The sequence below is a fragment of the Gracilinanus agilis genome, chromosome 2 (assembly GCF_016433145.1).
Source record: "Gracilinanus agilis isolate LMUSP501 chromosome 2, AgileGrace, whole genome shotgun sequence".
Classification (NCBI taxonomy): domain Eukaryota; kingdom Metazoa; phylum Chordata; class Mammalia; order Didelphimorphia; family Didelphidae; genus Gracilinanus; species Gracilinanus agilis.
In genome coordinates, this window is record NC_058131.1 from 224,214,262 (window position 1) to 224,237,300 (window position 23,039).

The 23,039-nt window shown below is 38.9% G+C and overlaps 1 protein-coding gene across 2 annotated transcripts in view; it reads right to left on the bottom strand.

Annotated features, from left to right (window-relative positions):
• The window catches only part of LTBP1 (latent transforming growth factor beta binding protein 1), a 481,657-nt gene extending 463,447 nt beyond the window's left edge, over positions 1-18,210 (bottom strand). For both annotated transcript variants that reach the window (XM_044663664.1, XM_044663663.1), the window contains exons 1-3: positions 17,928-18,210; positions 17,591-17,840; positions 16,499-16,569 (exon numbers count right to left, since the gene is read on the bottom strand). In XM_044663664.1, coding sequence (XP_044519599.1) covers positions 16,499-16,569; positions 17,591-17,840; positions 17,928-18,210 — 604 coding nt within the window. The remainder of the gene's footprint in view (positions 1-16,498; positions 16,570-17,590; positions 17,841-17,927) is intronic.
• Between the last annotated feature and the right edge of the window lie 4,829 nt (positions 18,211-23,039).

The following is a 23,039-nucleotide window of genomic DNA, read 5'->3' on the forward strand; positions in this document are numbered from 1 at the left end:
GAGACACAAAAATTCACAGAAGAAAAGAACTCTGAAAAAAAAACAGTATAGTCCAACTGGAAACGGAGGTACAAAAGCTTATTGAAGAAAATAATTCTTTATAAATTATAATTGGGCAACTTGAAGCTAATGACTCCATGAGAAATCAAGAAGCAATAAATCAAAGTTAAAAGAATGAAAAAATGGGGGTGGGGGAGAATGTGAAATATCTGAAAAACAACCATACTGGAAAAGAGATAATTTAAGAATTATTGGACTTCCAGAAAGCTATGATCAAAAAAAGAGCCTAAACGTATTTCAATAACTTATATAGGAAAATTGTCCAGATATCTTAGATCTTGGGAAGCAAAACTGAATTCACATTGAAAGTCATAACCCTTTTGCTGGTGGAGTCTCTTGCTTCAAGGTGATGGTTGCTGACAAAGAAGGGTGGTGGTTACTAAGGCTGGGGTAGTTTTGGCACAGTTTGCCACATTGATTGAATCTCCCTTTCACTTGAACACTTAAAAGACCACTGTAGAATTATTAACTAGTCTAATTTCAAAATTTTGTTTCTCAAGCAATAGGGAGGCCCAAAGAGAGGAAGAGAGATGGGGGAACAGCCAGTGAGTGGAGCAGTCAGAACATACACATTTATTAAGTTCACCATCTTATCTGGGTGCAGTTTGTGGTGTCCCAAAACAATTATTACAACATTAATATCAAAGATCACTGATCATAGTTCATTTAACAGATATAATCATAATGAAAAAGTTTGAAATATTGTAAGAATTACCAATATATAACACAGAGATAAGCTCATGCTGTTGGAAAAATGACACCAAAAGACTTGCTCCATGCAGAGTTGCCACAAACCTTAAGTCATTTTTCAGTTGTGTCTGACTCTTCATGACCTCATTTGGGGTTTTCTTGGCAAAGATATTAGACTAATTTGTCATTTTCCTCTCCAACTCATTTTACAGATGAGGAAATTGAGGAAAACAGAGTTAAGTGACTTGCCCAGTGTCACACAGTGCGTATATGAGGCTGGATTTGAACTCAAGAAGACAAGTCTTCCTGACTCTTGCTCTGGTCTGGCACTCTATCCACTGTACCTTCTAGCTGCCCAAAAGTTCTATATGTTAATATGAAAAAAATGCTCTAAATAATTATTCATTAGAGAAATGCACATTAAAAACAGCTCTGTCTCACACCTATCAAAAAGGACAAATGCTGAAGGGAATGAGGAAAAATACGGACATTAATGAAGTACTTTGGAGGACAGTCTAGAACTATGCCCAAAAGAGTATAAAACCATGCATACCCTTTGATCCAGAAATACCAGTATTAGATCTATATCCAAAAGAGATCAAAGAAAAAGGAAAAGAACATTATATGTACAAAAACATTGATAGTGGCCCTTTTTGTAGTAGCAAAGAATTGGAAATCAAAGAGATGGTCATCAATTGGGGAACAGCTGAACAAGTTGTGACATGTGATTGTGGTATTTTGCTTTTTTTCTTTGCAATATGGCCAATATGGAAATGTTTTGCATAATTTTACAAGTAATATCATATTGTTTGCCCTTTCAGTGGGTGGGAGAGGGCATGGGAGGGAGAAAAAGAATTTGGAACTCACATTTTTTTAAAAGAAAAGAATGCTAATTATAAGTAATAAAATTTTTGAAATAAGATTCTGATAAAGTCCTGGGCCAACTTTAAGTCTATGCCCCTATGTTTGTACATGGCTCAGTCAAGGTCATAGAACTAGTTAATGGTAAAGCATTGAAGGAGACTTCACGTCTCCTGGCTTTGAGACCAATCTAGCATAAATTACAATGCATTTGACCCACTGGTAAATAAGAAACTTCTCTAGGAAGTGGCATGGGTTAGATAATCAAAATACTTTTTAAAATGAAGTATAAATAGTAAATGCTAAATATTAGCTACCTACTCAAGAAACTGATAAACTTAGGCATTATGGGTAAAAGGATGAATTTCTACTTTTTGCATTTAAAAAAATCTAAGAGCTTACTATAAAAGAAAAGTTCAGACAAGACTGAGATTTGGGAAATCAGATTAGCCAACAGTTCCATTAATTTTGGCATGTTTGAAAACACATGATTGAGGGATGGGGGTTTGGGAGAGGGGGGGATTACCAATACTAAAAGAAGGGACCACCCTTCAGCTAAGGGAAAGGGACCAGCCTCCAGTAAGGCAAAGAGCACTAAATTTAAAGGCAAAGGTCTCTGGTTGAAATCCCTCCTCTGTTACTTATTACCTTTATAAGATTGGTCAAGTCGTTTTTATCCCATGGGGCCTAGGTTCCTTAAAAGGAGAAGGTTGGCCTAAATTTACCTGTAAGGTCTCTTCCAACTCCTCTTTTATAATTCCCAATAAGCTTTTATTCTCAGGTCCTGCCTACATTTGCTAATACCTTAGAGTCTGACTCCTTTCTCTCTTCACCACACAAGGGAACATTCTTCTTTAACTCCCCACTCTTTTTCTCCACTATGAATTTATTATGAATATTAACTATTCCTTCCCTTAGTTACTCCACTGACTTCTGATTGTCTTTTAGAATTGTAATCCTATTCACGAATGTTTCTCTGATTTATTCTGGCATGGAAATACCACATTCACACAGTCAAAAATCAATCTATCCACCTTCTAATTTACAAAACATGACATTGTGGAAAACTGTTTCCAACTCATGCCAACAGTTCTACTCAAATGCGGTGAAGTAAAACAACAACAACACAGAGAATACTGTAGTTGACCAAAGGCAATATATGGGGATCTAAAATTAGAGGGAAAGCTATGCAATATTCACTTCATCTAGACCTAAATCTCTATCAGATGATGTGAGCTGGAAGATTTCTAAAGCTGGCAGTGAAGGGAGAGAATATGTCTCTGCCAGACCACAACCAGAGCATGTAAAGTAAGGGAAACCAGAGCATGTAAAGTAAGGTGGCACATGTTGGAAGTGCTGATACAATGAATACTGCGGACAAAACAAGAAAGAAAAGACACCAGCACATCAGCAATGTTTGACCAGGAACATGAATAGTTGCTGTAAAAAGACTGAAAGCCAAAGGCAAAACTCATGAAATTCTTTATATAACTGCATTAGGGATGTATTTGACATTACAATCAAGGAATAGCACCATAAGCGCTGACTTCTAAATTGACAAAAGATATTTTGCTGAAGAGCCCAGAGTAAAATGAAAAGGAGAAGCAAGGAATATGGAAATAGTGTGGCAATTCCAGGAAAATGCCAGAGGCAGTAGCAAGAAAAAAATAGGAATACATATTTTAGCCAAGAAAAGAGACATTTTATCTAAATGAAGATCTTATCCTAAGCCCTCCTCTCTCTAGGCTCCTTCTCAATAATTTAATCAGCTTTCAGAGGTTTAGCTATCAATACTAGCAGACAATTCTCAGATTTATAAATCTAGCCTCAGTCTCTCTTGATCTCTAATTTGTATTGTTCAGTCATTCAGTAGTGTTCCATAAAACAGGTCACCCTGAGCCATAAAACAGGACCCTCAAATGGGCAAAATGAGGGGATGTGGGAAAATGGGGACACTAATATACTGTTGGTGGAACTCTGAACCAATCCAATAATTTTGGAGCATGATTTGGAGTTATACCCAGGGAGTTATAAAACTGTGTATACCTTTAGATTCAGCAATGCCATTCCTGAAAACACTACAAAAACACTACATTTTAAAGATATTCATTCTAATTCGCAATTTTATACCTAAGTCATCACAATGAATTCCTTTGCATAAAGTCAATGGCTTCTCTTTTGATATTTCAATTCAAGGTGACTAGAGAGCATTGGGCCTGGAATCAGGAAGAACTGAGTTCAAATCCAGACTCTTAGCAGCTATGTAACCCTGAGCAAACTCCTTAACCTCTGTTTCCCTCTTCCTCTTTCTAAGTTAAATAGGGATAATAACAGCACCTGCCTCCCAGGATTGTTGTGAGGATCAAATAATTGATAATAATTTTAATTAATTAATTAATTGATTGATTGATTGATGATAAATGTAAAGGGCTTGTTTAGCACAGTAACACATAGTAAGTGCTTTATGAATATTAGGTAGTAATAGTAGTAGTAGTAGTAGTAGTAGTAGTAGTAGTAGTAGTAGTAGTAGTCATCTTACTAACATCATTACCACTTCCAAAGGTGCAAAACACAACCCACATATATTCTGTAAGACTCTAATTCCATGTTGGTGAACTTATGGCACATATGCCAGAAGGGGCTACTCCCTTCCCACTTTCTACCTGAGAACATTTCTCACATCACCTGCTCCTCTGCCTAGCAGCCCAAAGGGAGCACTTCCTCCCTTCCCTCTCTGGGGTAAGGGGGCAGGTCACATGTAGCATGAGGGTTGCAGTTTGGGCACTCAGTCTCTAAAAGGTTTGTCATCACTGCTCTAAACCATGCCTCTCTGAAAAATATGTGGGTCCCAATGGGGCACACAAATTATGCATCTCTTATCCATTATTCTCAGTACATAACTAGCACATTATTTCTTTGCTGTTATCATTTGTGCCATTACTTGAGTATAATTATTCAGTAGTAATACATTTCTGCTTGTTTATGCTCACAATGCATCTCTCTATTGCCCTTTGGATGACCCATGGTTTTAATTCTTCAGAGGCTGTGGTATTTCATCTTGTGGTACTCTAAATAGCCAGTCATACAGCATCACTGAAAAAATATTAGTGTTTAAAAAAATAAAAGATAAGCCTTTGTTTCAAGGAGGAATTTGGGGTCATTAAAAATACTGAACAATTTCCCAAAGACAATCCAACCCATTCTATGACTCCTTTTTAACTTTATATCCAGTTTGTTTTTCATCTGTAGTATCTGTCCAAAATATACACAAATAATGGACCAGCTCCATGAGCTGGCTGTTCATCCAGCTACATATAATAGTCTAGGAAACAGGTGTTCTCCCTTCACTTGGTTTTTCCTCTGTGGATATTTGATATAATAATAATAACTTGCATTTGTAAAGTACTTTAGGATTTGCAAAGCATTTTCTTAACAAATTTCTGAGGTAAAAGTATTATTGTTCCCATTTTATAGATAAGGAAACTCTGATAGGTGAAGTGACTTACACAGGAGCACAGTAAATAAGAACTTGAGATGGGATTGCATATGTCTCTTTCCTCCAAGTCTAAAGCACTTTTCACTAAGCTCTACTGCCTCTTAGAATCCAAAGAATAAAAAAAATTATCTTAGAAACAGGTCACTGCCCCTTTAGTCACAGTATATTCAAATCTAATGATGGCTGGAAAGTCTTAAACTAGAAATGATGCTGTCAATAATGTGCTACTTTGTAATTAGTCAAATTTACATATCTTTAACAAGCCTAGAAGACAGCAATGGTATGTCAGTTTTAATCTTCCCTACTAAGGGAAAATAAGCCATTCGAGGAGCTCTCTTAAAGATATTTAACTCGAAAAACTAAAAAATAACTGTCTAGAGGCGCTGTAATAAAGTGGAAAACATAATGGATTTCCTGTCACTTACTACCTGAGTGTTCTTGGGTACATTTCTTTTCTGAGACCAAGTTTCCCCATCTGTAACATATGAAGGTCTGACAAGATGACCTCTAAAGTCCCTTCAAGTTCCAAAACTACAGGCCTAGATTTCTGTTCCTACTGCACTGCTTATTTTCCTCACCTTTTTCTCTTCAGTTTACCAAGTGTCATTCTAAGATTTCTTTTTTCTTTATTTTTTTAATCTTCCATGAACTCTCTTTTCTCTCTCAACATATTCCGACTATGTTGCCTCTCACTGGCCCACACTTAAATTCTCCTTCAACATGCAAAGATCTTTGTTACATCTACCAAAAACTGGAGGAATGGAAGGGGAGAATCAAAAGTTTGTGTGGATGTGGTATAAAAAGGGAGACAACCAAAAGGAAGACTTATGAATGATAAAACAGGTTATACTTCTGAGGTTTATAACATCATATGGAAACAAAAAAAAAAGTCAAAAACTACAAAACAGTAATACTAACTTCTTGGAAAGAAAATCAAATTTGAGGTCTCCTGTTTTGCACAGAACAGACATCACTGTTGGTATTTAATACTAATAACTAAGTATCATAAGACTATGTTTCTTGTATCCTCATTTTGATTTAATTAGCAATAGATGTATACACACACATAAAGAGCATTTTCCCAAAACTATTCAAGAGTGCAATTCATTGACTTGGGAGGTACTGAATTTCCCCTCAATGAATGTCTTCAAGCAAAATATTTCTTGGTGATCTCATTAGTTCTGAAGAATTCAACTATCATTTCAATGCAGAAGCCTCCCAGATCTATATACCTAGCCTCATCTCTCTGTCAAATTCCAATTACAGCCTTCTGACTTTCTAGGTCTATCTCCACCTGCATATCCCACAGGCATCTTAAACCAGTATGCCCAATGTGGAAATTGTTGTCTTTCTCCCTAAAACATTTCTCCGTCCTAATTTCCATATTTCTGACATATACCACCATCCAGCCAGTTACCCCGGATCTCAAATTAAGAATCATCCTCAATTCTTCACAGTCCACTTCATCCCCATCCAATTGGCAGCTAAATCTTATTGGTTACAAGACCATATCTCTCTCCTCCATTCCCTTCTCTCTTCTTACCAAAAAAAAAAAATTCTAAATTAGGCCCTCCCCCTACTCACCTGGACTATTGAAACCGCCTTATAATTAATTAATCTCCTTGTCTCAGGTCTCTCTCCAATCCAATCCATCCTCCACAGAGCTGCCAAATTGATATTTCTAAAGCACAATTGATATTTCTAAAGACCATATCACTCTCCTCCTTAAGAAGTTTCTGTGATAGGAATCAGCTAGGTCCTGGACTCAAATCTGGCCTTAGACTTCCTAAGCTGTGTGACACTGGGCAAGTCACCTTAACCCCAATTGCCTAACAATTGCCAATCTTCTGCCTTGGAACTGATTCTAAGTATCAATTATAAGATAGAAGGTCAGGATTTTATAAGAATTTTTTTTATAAGAATTTTTTTATGTTTTAACTACCAATGGCCTCTAGGATAAAATAAAAATTGCTCTGCTTAAAATGTAAAGCCCTTAACAATCTGGTTTCAATCTATCCTTCCAGGTCGATTCCTTATTATTCCCCTTCAAACACTTTCCATTTAAGCCAAACTGGCCTCCTTGTTCTTCCTCATACATGGCATTCCATCTTCCATCACAATACCATTGTACTGACTTTCCCTATGTTCCTGGATTCTCTCCTTCCTCATTTTAGACATCTGAAACCCAAAACGTACTTCAAGGCTTAGCTCCAGTTCCACCATAAGCTCTAAACAGTGAGAGGCCTTTTCCTGATTTCCATTGTTTGAGCTCCTTACCCTCAAAATACTACCTTTTATTTATTTCCTATATGTTTTGTGTTTACTTCCCTTTGTGCATGTTGCTTCCCCATCCCTGTTCCGATAACCAATTGAATGTAAGTTCCTGAAGGGAAGGGGATGTTTTGTTTTTGTCTACATCTTATAGAGTCCCCAATATCTAATAGACAATAAAGCCTTGCCAAATTGAAGTTGATGACTACTTCTTAGCTATGATAAGAACAGACATTAATTCATATACAGGTTGTATTGGATATCCCTGAGGGTTCCTTCAATTCTGAGATTCTATGATTGTGCAAAAAGCCACTTAAGTATGCATTTGGTCATTTCTGAATAGCAAGTAAATATCTAAATCTCCAGGGACCTAAATGGTGTATGCAAATACCTGCAAGGGGGACTCTGCTCATTTTTGCATTTGCTTATTTTAAATTTAAGATTCATTTACATTCTAATCTTCAGACCCAATTTCAGTAAGTTGCAATCAGCTAAATATTATGTGCTGAGTCCACACAGCAAATTAATTTTTTCACTGATTTATGTGAATAATGAACAAAACAAACACATAAAAATACACTTCAAATACAATTTTAAAAATAATCTAAAAGGCTCCCTATGTTTAAATTTTTAAAAACTGAACATCCTAAACTATCCCAAAAATGAGAAATATAATTAGATTGTATGTTAAAATGTGCATAGTGAGGAATGAATATGTGCTAGTAGAGGAGCTTCTACTACTTTAAAGTTGTTAGCCTTTAAAAGTATTCTTGCCTTGGTCTGTATCCCAAAGAGATCAAAGGTAGAGGGAAAGGACCTACTTGTACAAAAATATTTACAGCAGCTTTTTTGTGTGGCAAAGAACTGGAAACTGAAGAATTATCTATCATTTGGGAAATGGCTGGACAAGCTGTGGTATATGATTGTAATGGAATACTATTGTGCCATAAGAGATCACAAATAAGATGATCACAAAAAAACTTGGAAAGACTTATATGAAGTGATGCAAAGCGAAGTACACCGAACCAGGAGAATGCTGTACACAGTACACAGCAAAAAAGTACAATGATCAATTGTGAATGATTCAACTATAATCACCAATGCAAGAATCCAGGGCAAAATCCATGCATGTTGTTCTTCTCTTTATTTCCTCCATGAATTTTTCACTAATATAAGTCATATGTGTCTTCTTTCGCAATATAATGAACATGGAAATATATTGTATAATAGTGTATGTACAACCTATAGCATATTACCTACTGTCTTGGTGAAGGAAAAGGGAGAGGAAGGAGGGAGAGAACATGGATCACAAAATGTCAAAAAATGATTACTGAAAATTATACTAACGTAATCTGGAAAAAAATTTAAAATTTATTTTAAAAATAGTAAAAGTGTTCCTGTGTTTTTAAAGTGAGATTATATACATAATACATATGCTTTACATATATATGTATATATATATATATATACATATAAATACGAGAAGTTCAGTAATCTACCTCAATCACAAAGAAGTAGTAAGGGAACAAAAAGAGCAAAAATCAGTTATTTAACAATTTAAACAATATTCTTTAGAAAAATACAGATATACATTTCAAAATTTTATTCTGGATTTTCTCCATTCACAAATTGTTACTTTTCCCCTAAGATCACTACATCATACTCTCCATTGCCAAAAACAGGAACACAAAAAAGGCTAACCCATAAACTTGGGTCTTTATTGAGCTACTGATGCACTAAGAAAAAAGAAAGAACACTTAAAACTAAAAGCAGCATGATGTAGTGGAAAAAGTGTTAGGTTTAGAGTTAAGTGACCCGATACTGACTCTTACTAACTGTGTGACTACTGACAAGTCCCTTAACCTCCCTGAAGTTCGGTTTCTTTATCCATGAAATGAGAGTACAAAATATTTGCATCATCTACCTCAAAGGGCTGGTTATTAGGAAAATGCTTTGTAAACTCTAAAGTCCTCTATGAATATGAGCTATCAAATAATCAATAAGCATTATTAAATACCTAAGATTAACTCTAATATGTGCTAGGCATTAGAGATACAGAATCTTAAGGCCTAATGAGAAGACAGCATGCACATATATAGGTATAACAGTGGGTGGGTTAGTCATTTTAACTCTGATACCTTAACTAAAAGAGACTAAAGCTCAATTAATAAATCAAAAGACCTTAAAACTAGAATGAAATATAATAATTGTGTTCAGATAGGATAAGAATTGTATTCAATAAGCTGGATTAGCCAAAAAGCACATGACATGGCCCAGGGATCAAATTGTCTATAAATTATCAAATAAATTAAGACATTGCATGTTTTCGAGAACTTGTAGTGTACACATCCCTAAGAACAAATTGGGTGAGGTGGGTGGAAGAAAGACTTTAGTAGGGTCTGGAGGATTTCAGACGTTCTATCTTTCATTCAATGTCCTAGTAACATACTTTGAGACAGCAGAGGTTCCCATCTTCCCACTGGTATTCCAAATGTCATCCCCAGATCAGCTAGGGGCAGCCTCTGGATCATGAGCATTAAGAACAGAACTCAATAGCTTTACAAGGAGCCCTTCGAAGAAACTATACTATGCCTAAAGGAACTTCCATAAATGGGGAAAAAAAGCAGTTCTAACTATCAGGAACTGTGTTACTCTTTGGTCACATGGGCACTCGATGTCTGAGTCCACTTTACCCTAAACTATGTATTCTAAGTATTACAAGAGGAAGAATGTGTCACAGAATTTGGGAGCTGGGGAACAGTAGGAATGGGGAGGAATTTTTTGCACCAACTGTTCTTTTTATATTACTGTAGGGGATACTCCTTTTTAAATACTACTCAAGGCTGGCTAACTAAATGGTTCCCAATTGACAATCCTGGTGGGAAATATACCAGGGGTGGCTCAAGTCATAGGCATTAGAGAATCACCCCTATATCTCAGAATTAAGCTTAGACTCTTGAGGGAACTATATAACTGAGCTCTGAGGGTCTAATTGATTTGTGAGAATAGGATTTTAGATAAGAATGCTCAGAATTTATATAGAATATTGCATATTTGGCATATGCAAAACATATAAAAAACAAATATAAGATAAAATCGCAAAAATTAAGGGAAGCAACCCTACCACAAGTGGGACAAAGGTAGGGTTTGGATAAGATTATGAAGGGATTCTAAAAAGTAGAGGAGAAGAAGGAATGAGGTATGAAGACTAACCAGTGAAAAGGTATGGAGAGAACAAATAGAATATTATGTAGAGAGCAAGAAAGTTGGTTAATTTGGCCAGACCATAAAGTTCATGAGGAGAAGTATTATGTAATAAGGCTAGAAGGGGAAGTTGGAGTATGGTTGGAAGAAGAACTTTAAAATCCAAACAAAGAATATTATATATGATCTTTGAGTCATAATTATATCTTAGATTAAGATTTTGAGCTGGAAAACACCTTAGAGATCACCTTGTCATAGAATCATAGAATTTCAGTTGGAAAGGACCTCAGAAGCAAATCATCTAGTCCAACTCATCCATCAACAAGCATCCCCTCCACAAAACAGCTGCCAAGTGATTATACAACATTTGCTTACAGACCTCTACTAAGAGAGGAAATTTTCTATTTCTCAAATCAGCACATCCTACTTTTACAAACTTTTCTCTTACACACCAAGCCTAAATCTCACTCCTTTCAGTTCCTAATGATTGCTCCTTGTTCTGCCCTTGGGGACCAATATGAATAAATCTAGTCCCTCCTGCCCATTAGAGTCCTTCAAATATCTGAAGACAGCTATTAATATCTCTCCCCAAGTCTTCTCTTCTCTAGACAACACTCTCAACTTCCTCATTTTACAAAGAAGGAAATTCAAGGCCTGAGAGATTAAATGTTATATTTTTAAATGAGTTTATCAGATTGAGTTCTTCTCAGATCAGGAGTTCAGAGCAGTATGTGAACACTAGACTAAGTCATTGGAATGCAGGAAAAAATAAGATCAGGAGTATCACCTGCTTCACAAATTTGCTTTGGGTCAACCTCATTTTATCTTGAAAGATAACCTGAACACAAAAAAAAGGCAAGAATTTATGCTATTATATGCCAAGCCAACTATGGAAGAAACAAACTCCAACTCGTGTCCTAGAAATGAATTTTAACTGCTTCATGAGTGAATTTCTACCATTACAAATTCTATTGTCCCTTGTTTTGTTATATAATAGTCAATGTTTCCACACACACACACTCTTCTTGATGTGCCATTTTCCAAGCATGGTACCAACATCATTGATCTCTTTACTCCTTACTCAGTTCTCCATATACTTTCTAATTCTGCTTGCCCCTTGAGCTGATTTTGTGGAGATACCTGCTTTGCTCTCATTTGTCAGAAGCAAATGATAAAATGGAAATAATGCTAGATTGGAAGTCAGAAGATCTGGCCTGGGATCCTAGCATTGCTACTTCCTGCACATGTAAACCTGGAAAAGTCATTTCAGTTCTAGGCCTCAGTCTATTCCTCCATAAAGTAAGAATATTAGACTAGGTAATATTTAAGGTACTATCTCCATGCCTTGCACAGGCTGTCTGCCATACCCAGAATGTAATCCTTCTTCACCTCTGCCTTTAATGTTTTGTTTTCTTCAAAGGATCAGCACAAATTCCAAGTGAGGCTTTGCTGATTTCTATCCACCCTCCAACTACTAGTGTTCATCCATTTTTTAAAATTATCTTGTATTTATTTTATATGTAGTTTATATATATTTATTTGTGTACATGTCTCTAATATCCAGCTATTAGCTCCTTGAGATCAGGGATCGGTTCTTTTTTTTCTATAGCACAGTGCCTGTCACATATAGCAGCTCAAATCTATGTACCCATGATGGCAAACCTATGGCACACTTGCCAAAGATGGCACACAGAGCACTCTCTGTGGGCACAAGCACCATTGCCCACTAGAGTTCATTAATAGAAAGGCAGAGGGACTTGAGAGGAGCTGCTCTCCCCTCCCCCTCTCCACCATGCCTGACAACATTTTTTCACTTTGCCTACCTCTCTGCCCAGCAGCCCAATGGGAGTGCTTTCTCCCTCCTCTGTGTGGGGTAAGGCAGTTCACAGGCAGAAGACCTAAAGGATTGCAGAGAACTTGAGCTACTCCCCTCCCCCTCTCTAGACTCACTGAAGACATTTCTCACTTCACCCACCCCTCACCCAGTAGCCCAATGGGAGTGTTGGTTAAGTGGGTCTGGGGTGGGGGGATGCAGAATACAATATCTAAAAGGTTTGCCATCACTGCTCTATATCTTCTTCATCAATGTAAAGAACATACTTCTTAACTTTCTCCATAAGTTGTAAGTCACATCTGCAATACAATATTCAGTTCCAGAAACAAAATTTGGCAAGGTCAAGCTAAAGTACATTAAGGGTTTGAAAAAGACCACCACAGTAAAGGGAATAGAGAATATGCCATAAGATAGTTGAAACAACTATTAGGCTGGAGACAAGAAGATTGAGAAAGTTATAACATAAAAGAAGAATTCTACTTTTTGTGCTTGACGTTTCAGGGGCAAAACAAAAGCAATGCATGGAATTTGCCAAAATGCTGCTTGCTTTACTCTTCATTTAAGAAAAATTTCCTAACAATTGCAGATATTCAAACGTGAGATGGGATGCTTTGGAAGGAAGGAAATAAGCATTTTAAGTTTCTACTATTATGGGCAGTATCGTAATACTGGGCAGGGTCTAGTAGAGAATGGCCCAAGGTCCTCTGATGATATAAGGACCTGAGTTGAGTGAAGGTGGAAGCCTAGATGAACACCAGATCCCACAAAGTATTTGAAGCTCAGCTAATTATCCCCTCCCACCTAACAGTGCCCAAGACTAAATGATCAAGTGAGAAGCTGTGAATTGAATCACACAGCTCCTCTGACTGCTTATCCTGGGTTTAGCTTGATGGATAAAACTATATAATTAAATGGATAATGCTGGTGACTGCGATTTGAATTTGCTAAGCAATCCCTTTCCCTCAGATCCAAGAATATAAAGTATGATCCTTAGGACAATAAAGAGATTCACCTAAGTAAGCTTTAAGATTTAATTGTAACAAACTTAGGGAAAGGATCAGGGTTAAGGAAAGAGGTGTTGGGAAAAACTTCACTAGGCTACTGATGATCAGGTTGTCAATCACAGGGCAATCATGTTGAGACTTCCTGATGGAGAGGTTTCCCCTCTCCATGGCACTTTGGCCAGGCTAAGCACCTTTGCCCTTAACCAGATTGATTGAGTGTTGTTGATCTTCCTTGATGTTTAAATGATTGGTATACAGAATAGCTTAGTCCAAAAGTTGAGGATGTGAGAACTGTTAGAACAGGATGCTGGTAATCTAAGCAGGTTTGGTTGGCCTACCCACCCAGCCACCCAGGTCCCCCTCTCAGGAAATGAGAGTTTTGATCCAGTTACTCTCTTTTATAGTCCGGTAATAACTGCTTTTTGCCCTCAGGCTCATGTCATCTGGGTTGGTTCTAAATTCTAAAACTGTCGGGTGTCACTCATCCTGTTCTCCATTTTGCTTAGCTGAAATTGATGTTATGCTATATGCCACATACTTTACAAATATTATCTCATTAATCTTCACAACCACTCTGAGAGGTGGATGTTATCTCCATTTTATAGCTGAGGAAACTGAGGCAGGGAGAAGTTAAGTGATTTTCCCAGATCAAATTTCCCAATCCTAGTAAGTGTCTGAAGCTGATTCTGAACTCAGGTCCTGCCCAGTGCTCTGTCTGTTGTCACCTAATTGCTTCCTTTAGGAGGTGGTGAGTACCCTATCATTATAGATTTATACGTGTAGGATGACCCTTTTGTCAAAAATGCTCCAAGATGAATTCTTGATCATAAATGGATTCCTTCCAACTCCAAATCTCTATGATGTTAATGACAAAATGTTAATGCCAAAGAGAGAATATGTCTATTCCTTTTCTTGATACCTCCAGAAACAGAGGTAATAAGGTAGATTCCACAACGTCCAGATTTATTTTCCCTCCTAGATTCTAGAACCTATTCTGTTCTTAGATCCCTTTGGAGGAGTGTTCTCCCACTTTTATACTCTGTGATTATTCTCTTTTCTTTCCATGTCAACATCAGGGGCAACATCCACAAGGTGACTTCACATACAGTTTTTTCTCTTATCAATACTAATGAATACATATTTATTATTATAAAATCATGAATACAAAGTTGGAAGAGACTTAAAGGGGTATATAGTCCAACTCCTTCCTTTTACAGATGACCCAGAGAAGTTAGCAAACTTTCCCAAGGTCACATAGATAATAAGTGGCAAAGCAGGGATCAAACACTATTTGCTCCATTTTTTTATCCATACAGCAGAATAACTCCCAGGTTTGAAGCTAGTCTCAGTTTCATCATTTGTAAAATGAAGGCGTGGGACTATCTAGGCTCTGTGGTCTACTCTGGCTCTAAACTGATATTTCCATAATAAATATCAAAAGCTTCAACCCAGGATCAACCTCTGGACTGCCATTTACTTCTTTTTGTTGTTGTTGCTCATACTTCATTTTCAATAAGGACCACTGACATCATGGGTGATATCTTGACTAGCACAAGAATTGGATTTAAGTGAGGCACAGTTGCACAAAGTCATCTCCCTCACCTCTCTTTCAGAGATATGAATGTCCAGTGGCAAGACAAAAGTCAAGATGACTGCTGGGAATGCAATGAATGGTTTCTTCCATGATTCACCGAGCTCTAAGTCCTCTAAGCCTGCTTTAGCTGTCTTCCACTGAGGGAAGTCTTCACATGCCTGTAGAAGGCATCCCTCTAACTCACCAATGGGTCTGTGGCCTATTGGTCAACCTCAACCTGGTTTAGCCCATCTGTAAAGATGGTTTACCAAGGTGTGACAGTTTTTAATGCTACAATTTCTTGGAGTCAAAGGTGAGAGTTAAATGAAAGGTAGACAGGAAAAGTGGGTGAGCAGCCCTGAAAAGTGCTCAATCATCCCTCAAAAAGAAATGCTAATCCTTCCTGAACATACCTTATACCCAAAATTCTAGTGAATCATGACCATAATGACTAACCTGCTCTGGATGTGTACTTTTCCCAAATCAATTCATATAAATATCCTATTTTTTTGGATGGAGGCCAAAAATTGAAAGTTATTTTTAAAACAATTTCAATGAGTTGTCTATACTATCCATGACTTTAATTTAAGCATACAAAATCATTCCTGTAAAAATTATATTCCTGGAGAAGGGAACAATAAATCAAATTTGCTTTGTTTTATGCATACTAGTAAACAAATTTTAAAAATAGACAATTTCAATCTGCTGACTGCTTCAAAATAATTACAGAAAATACTTAGTGTTCAAATTTTTTCAAATGAAAGGAAATGCCTTTACCTATATTTAATATTTTTATTAGAATTGGATCAGTCAAGAGGAAGCCAGTAAGACATCTTTTCTCAGTCCTTTAATGGCATGCTAAAAGTGCATGGGGAAAGTATTTGGTTCTTTCACTGAACATAAAGAAGCCCCACAATAATACCTAAGAGTAGATTTTGAAGTACCATTGAATAGTGCATCTTGGGAAATAATCAGAGCCTCATGTCTGGCAAATTTTTGCTGCTACCTTCAGGTAGCTTTTAAGCTGCTAATGTTTTGTGTTAGTAAAAATACTACCTGGGAGGTAGTTATCTCCCACTTTAAGACATATTTTTCACATTTTCCCCACACTGAAGACAAAATCTATTGGTTCTATTGTGGCAGTGATGGCTAAAATGGAATTGTATTTGTATTTTCCATCTTTTGACTTCACAAGTATGATAGAATGATTAATGAATCAATAAAATGCCAAGAGACCAAGACTGATCCTTGGGTAAAAAAATGGCACTTCCAAAATATTGCTGCTATGATGATAACAATAATTACCAGGACCCAAAGTATTTCCTGAACATTAGTGCCCTGGCTGGGGTTAATGGCATGGATATTCAGACTATCAGCATTCCCCAAAGCAGTCATTAGTCCTTGGGAAATGACCCATGCCTAGATCCCTGTTATTCTCTTCTACCAATGCACAAACCCAGTTCACATACTGGTTTTCAAGGCAAGCTGCATTCATGGCTACTTACGTTTGGTGCACCTCTGGGAGCCAGGGGCTTTGCTCCAGCCTTGACAGCACTGCCCTCCACAGACATTCACCCTGCAATACAGCAATGGTCGGAAGTAATCCAGCTGCAACCACTATCATTTTGCCCTCTTAAAAACCCAAACTTCAAAGGGTTTTTCCTCTAATAGCAAAAACCCCTGCCTCAGGGAAGACCTGACTGGTTATACAAGGTGCCCAACAATTAGCTGCCAAAGTGGAGAGGATAAGAGAGCAAGGAAGTGAGAAGGGAAGTCAGAAAACCTTAATGAGAACTGACTCCTATAATGAATACCAGAGTTGCAAAGGAGAAAAAAACGCATAATTAAAAAAACTTTAAAAAAAGAAAAGATAAATGTTGTTAGGAGAGTAATATTATAAGACCAACAAATAAAATAAATTTCGTTTTGGATTTACATTACATTACAATAGGTTTACAGAAAGTGTTCAAACAAGTCTTGAAATCCTTTATAAAAAAATCATTTATCATTCCCATCACCACCACTCATGTGATGTTTCTACACTGAGAAATGTTAAAACTAAAAAAAAAAAAAAAAAAAACTGTCAGGAACAATGCTTCTCAGTGAAACCACTCCTAGAGACTGTACACAGGTGCAGAAAAGAAAAAGTTCTAAGATGCAGAGGCACTTCAAAGTGCTATTTCATCAAAGGGAACTAGGAATAGATGGATGCTAGGAACTATTTCACCACCTAGAAACACAGTTGACTTGAGGAGAGAACACCGAAAGGCTTCACGTTTACACCCATAGTCTAATAGTGTGATTATTCAACTTGAAAGAAGTTACACCCCAGGCTGAAATGCCTTTTGCATTTCTCTACAGCTCGGTAACAATAAGTATGCTCGGTTCTTATCTTCTTTAAAAACAACTTTGTTTCTCTAGCTGTCATGGTATCCTTCCTGGCTTGCAGGATGGCCGAGTGACACTTTCTCACAGCCACTTTGTACAGGCCGCTCCTACTTCCCTGAAGTTTTCTCCCTCCTCTAGGCAGGAGGGAACATCCACAGGCACTTAGACAGAGAGGTGTTGGAAGGGAGTGAGGGAGGTGTTTGCCTTACCCCTGCAGCTGTTGCTTCTGGTGAACCTGTAGGCTGGAGCTGGAGCTGAGGCTGTGGGTCTCCTGTTGCAGTTTGGAGCGCACAACGTGCCTGCCCGGTTTGGAAAACTGCGTCGCCGAAGGGTGGCCAACCGGCTTGGGATGGTGCTGCACGCCCGGGCCCAAGCGGAGCGACTGCTCCAGTGGGCGCTGCGGCTGCCGGAGAACTTGCACGCTTGGCGCGCTAGGTTTGCTCATCCTGCGGGTCCGTTCTTGTGTGCTGGTCGTCGAGCTCCTGCTGCGGCTGCTACTGCTACTGCTACTGCTGCTGCTGCTGCTGCTGCTGCTGCTGCTGCTGCTGCTGCTGCTGCTGCTGCTGCTGCTGCTACTACTGCTGCTTCTACTACTGCTGCTGCTGTAGCGGGTATTGAGCGCAACGTTAAAAGTTCGCTGCTGCCTCGGATGCCCTCCCAGAGGCACCGCAGAGCTCAGTTGGCCCGCGCCCCCGCCGACCCCAGTGTCTGAGGAGCCGCTCTGGCCGGGACGCACCACATAGGTGATCCTTCTCACCCTGCTGTGCTCAGAGGACGCGAACACCCCTGCGCATAGCAGGAGCCCCCACCTGATCCAAGTCACCTCCATGGCACAAGCCGCTCAAGGAGCGGGAAGAGGACTGACGCGGCACACACGGGGTCTCTCTCAGTCTCTATCGGTCTCCCTCTCTAGGCTTGGTCGCTCCCCTACCCTCTCCCCAGGACTGGAGCGCAGCTCCCACTTAGCAGCGCGGCACGGTTTTCCTGCTGAGCCTGCCCCCGCCCCCCCGCCAGTGTGCACAACTCGACTCCCCCTCCCTCTTTTCCCAGAAGAAATGCTCAGATCCCAGAGTTTTAGCAAAGGCGAGAGGGGAGCCGCTCCGAGGAGGAAAACATGCTCCGAGGTGGAGAGGGATGTGTAAGGGGAAGCCGAGCCAGCCCAAACCCCGGCAGAGTGCAGGGTAGAAGGGGGCGGGCGTGGGGGTGGGGAACCCAGAGAAAAGAGGGGGAGGGGCGAGGGCTGGGGGCGCGCCGAAGGTACGGACTGGGACTGACTGAGTGTTCTGCGACTCTCAGAGGAGCAGATGTTTCTCTAGCAAGATCCGCAGTCTGGAGTTATTGGGGTGGGGGTGGGGGCGTCAGCGGGGATGGACTGTGGGCTTGTGTGTATTTGTGAGTGGGAGAGGGCGCAAAGAATCACTCTTTGGGGCAGCCCCGGCTGGAAAGTCTTTTTAAAAGTTTCTGTGCGAGTGAACTGAGTGTCAGGTCCGAACAGCCAATCTCTGGCAGACATGACGTCAGGCAGTAAAGCCTAATTGGGGAGACCATGAGATGAGCCCTTGCGAGGGATCGCAGCCACAATACGCTCCGCTCCGGCTCAGGCAGAGGCCGGGCGGCTAGAGTTACCCGAGGTTCAGAAAGTCAGATTGAAGGGATTCTCCCCACGGCGCCTCCCCCCACCCACCCCCAACCTCCCTGCCCGTAACACTTACACACGTCTCCCCTCCCCCAACTCCAATTGAGGACAAAGAACTCAACAAAGTCACTGAATGGCCCTTTTCTTCTTGAAGGTTCCATTTGGAAAGTGCTGGGGAAATGGGGCAGTTTCTTATCAGCCTTGAGCAGAGATGGTCGTCCAAATGGCATTACAAAGACTTCTGTGGAGGTGCCTGAGTCAAAAACCCAGGATGGGCCACAGAAACCCTGCTGGAGGCAACGTGATACCGCGGAAAGAGGAAGAATGGACCAGGGTTCTAATTCCACTACCTGTGCGTTTTGGAAACCTTTGTTTCCTCTATAAAATGGGGGAGCTGGAGTCAGTTACGTTAAAGATCCCTTCCAACTCTAAATCTGTAGTCTTATATAGACCTTTGAAAAGTAAAGATGGTTTAAAAGTGAAGGTTTCCTATGAATCTAAGGTAGTTCTAGTTTGTATGATTGGGAGAGGAAGAGCAAGAGCAGGGTTTCAATCCTGGTCCTGACACAATGATTTGTGTGACATATTAACTACTTGACAGAGGCCAAGTTACTTAACCTCTTGAAGCTTCCATTTCCTCTCCTGTAAACTGAAGAAGGTGATACTTGTGCTACCTACCTCACAGGGTTATTGTTATGAAAGAGCTTTTTATGAACAAGCATTTGTTAAGCATTAATTGTATGCTAGTCAAACACACACACACACACACACACACACAAAATGAAAGTCATCAGATCAGAATCAAATCCTTTTTTTTACAGAGAAAAAAAAATGAGACCCAAGAAGAGTTAAGTGACTTTTGTCCAAGGTCACAGGTCAGCATCAAAGGTAGAATTTGAACCTAGATCTATCTAACCCTATAGTCAATATTCCACACTAACTCCAAAAATTATCATGGGACACAGTATGTCCCCATATAAGTGAAGAAAAAATATAAACAAGGTAATGTGAGGGGCCTAAAAGAATTAGGCAAGGTCTACAATAGTGTGTTACTTGAACTGGGCTTTGTATTTTTTTGACATAAATGTGAAAAATTGTTTTATTCTGTCTGGACCTATCATTTCATTAATGTAGGAAACTCCCAACATGGAAACTCCATCTAATGACAAAGATTGGCAAATAGTCTATTTAAATATCATTTAAGATAATTGGAGTGAGGGGGATTATAGAAGAGGTGGATTGAAAAGTAAAGTAACTTGCCCATAGCCACAAAGATAGTATGTGTCAGAGACAAAATTTGAAACTAGGTCTTCTTTATTTCACTACTTTGCATTTTCAGCTACTGTAAACAACTGTTATTTTTACATTTTTTTCTTTCTAGCACCCACATACCTGTCTGTTTATTTCATATTTCATACTCATTATTCAAAAATTCTCCATTCCAGTCAAACTGGCCTATTTAGACAAGCTAATCTCCCACCTCTGTGACTTTGCACAAAAGATCTTCCATGTCTGAAGGGTACTCCCAACACTTACCACCACCTCACAGAATTTCTAACTTCCTTCAAAGCACATAGCTCAAATGCCTCTTCTATAAGAATCCATTCCTAATTACACTGTTACTTCACTATTTCTCCCTTTTGAAATCACTTTGTGTTACTTTTTATATACTTTGTTTTTACTTAGTTGGCCACTAATATCTCCCTCTTCCACTCCCCACAGAAGTAAGTAAGCTCCTTGAGGGCAACAACTGTTTAATTTCTACATAGTAACCATTTAATAAATGTATGTTGAATTCTAATAATTCACTTTCTTTCCCCAACCCCAAGCACTACCTCAAAATGTTCCCCTCTTCCTAACTTCCCAGTTCCACTGTCTTCCCAGGCTCACTATCTATGTGTCATCCTCTACACACTCCCAATTCACCCTCACCCAATCAGTGATCAAGCACAGTCATTTCCACCTTCACAACTTCCTTCCTACTTTCTTTGACACTGCCCCTGCACTAATAAAGCCCTTATTACCCCATAACTGGACTACTTACTGCAATAGTTTTCTGGTAGATACCCTGCCTCGAGTCTCTTCTCACTCCTGTCCATCCTTCACTGAGCTACCAAATTGATTTTCCTAAAATGTAGATCAGACCTTATCACAACCTATCCCCCTTGCTGAATTCAATAAACTCCATCCCCCTCTATTACTTCCAGGATCAAATATAAAATCCTATATGACTTTCAAAACCCTTAATAACTGACCTCTTCCCACTTCCCCAGTCTTCTTATTCCTTGCTCCCCTCTATATATTCTGGTATCCAGTGATACTGGCCTCCTTGCTATTCCTTGAACATGAACTTCCTCTCCCAACTGTGAGCATTTTTATTGACTGTCCCCACGTCTGGAATATTTTCTCTCCTTCCCTCCACCTCCTGGCTTCCCTGGATTCCTGTAATTCCTCAGTTAAAATCCCACCTTTTAAAAGAAACCTTTCCCAGTGCCCTTTAATAGTTATGCCTTTCCTCTGAGATTATCTTGTTTGCCCCTCTCATATCTTGATTGTCCATAATTGTTTATTAGATGTGCAGATAAGATGTTTACGTGTTGTCTACTTCATTAGGCTATAAACTCCTTGAGAGTAAGAATCTTCTTTCTTTATCTCTGGTGCTTAGAAAACTATCTGTCACATAACATGCATTTAATAAATTATAGTTAACTGACTGAGTTGAATTAAAACTGAAAATCTATAATGATTTATAATGTGTAATAGGAGGAAAATTTCCTACCTCCAATAAAAACCCACCCCTTCTTCTAGAGGAAACTCCATGAAGTGTGCCACTTAGCAGTTTCTATCTATAGATTCGCCTTTTCTATTTGGGAATGTATAGTTGTTGCTGAAAGGAATGGTAAGGAGGGAGGAAGGTCAGAGACAACAAACAGGACTGAGACTTAAAAGGACTGGACTAGTACATGAAAGAGACAAAGCAGAAGACTCTTTAGATCATAAAGGAGAGGGTCAGTCAGCGATTAATGCTTCTAATCAGCCCTCACCTCCTTGGACCTTTAATTAGACCAGCAAATTTCTAATATAAAAATGCTCACAACAGCAAAGAACAAAGTAACTATAGGTTTATTTTTAAAAGCCTGGGGACTCAATGGTTATATATTTGCCTATGGGGATTGATAATCCTTATCTCTGAGCAGAGTCGAATACAATATTTACTGTCCCCCAAAAAAGGATCTCAGTACAGTCAGTTTTTTAATGATGTGTATATGTATATGTATATACACACACATATATTAAGGAGGGAGGAGAAAATCCCACTAGTATAAAGAACTGCTCATATCATTTATTTACTTGACTATAGGCAGTAAAACTCCATCATAACCTGGCTTGTGCATGGATTTGGATATAACAGGAGACATAACACTCCCCTAAAACAAAAGTACATAGAGTAAAAGCCTATAACATGAGTGCTAATCCTTTCCCTGAGGGGCCCTCCCTACATTCTTTTATACATAGCAGATATAGGGAAATACCAAACACATTAGGAAATAGTCTCTTCTCTAATCAGATTAACACCCACAAAACAGCTATGTTTCACATATGTGTGCCTTATGCCATTAGTATAATAAAAATAACAATTCCTTAAGACAAACAGCATTATGCATGTTAAGTATACTTCTTAAGGATGGTCACTCTAATTCTGAAATATCAAAACCACTATTATTCTGAAGAACAAATCCCAGTTTCTATCAGGAAGTGAGAACAGTATTTGCCAACTTAATGCCATGGATTCTGAATCCAAACCTCCTGAGGTTCAAGATCCATTTAAATTGGCAGAATATGACTTCCTGGGAAAGAAAGAAAGAAAGAAAGAAAGAAAGAAAGAAAGAAAGAAAGAAAGAAAGAAAGAAAGAAAGAAAGAAAGAAAGAAAGAAAGAAAGAAAGAAAGGAAGGAAGGAAGGAAGGAAGGAAGGAAGGAAGGAAGGAAGGAAGGAAGGAAGGAAGGAAGGAAGGAAGAAAGA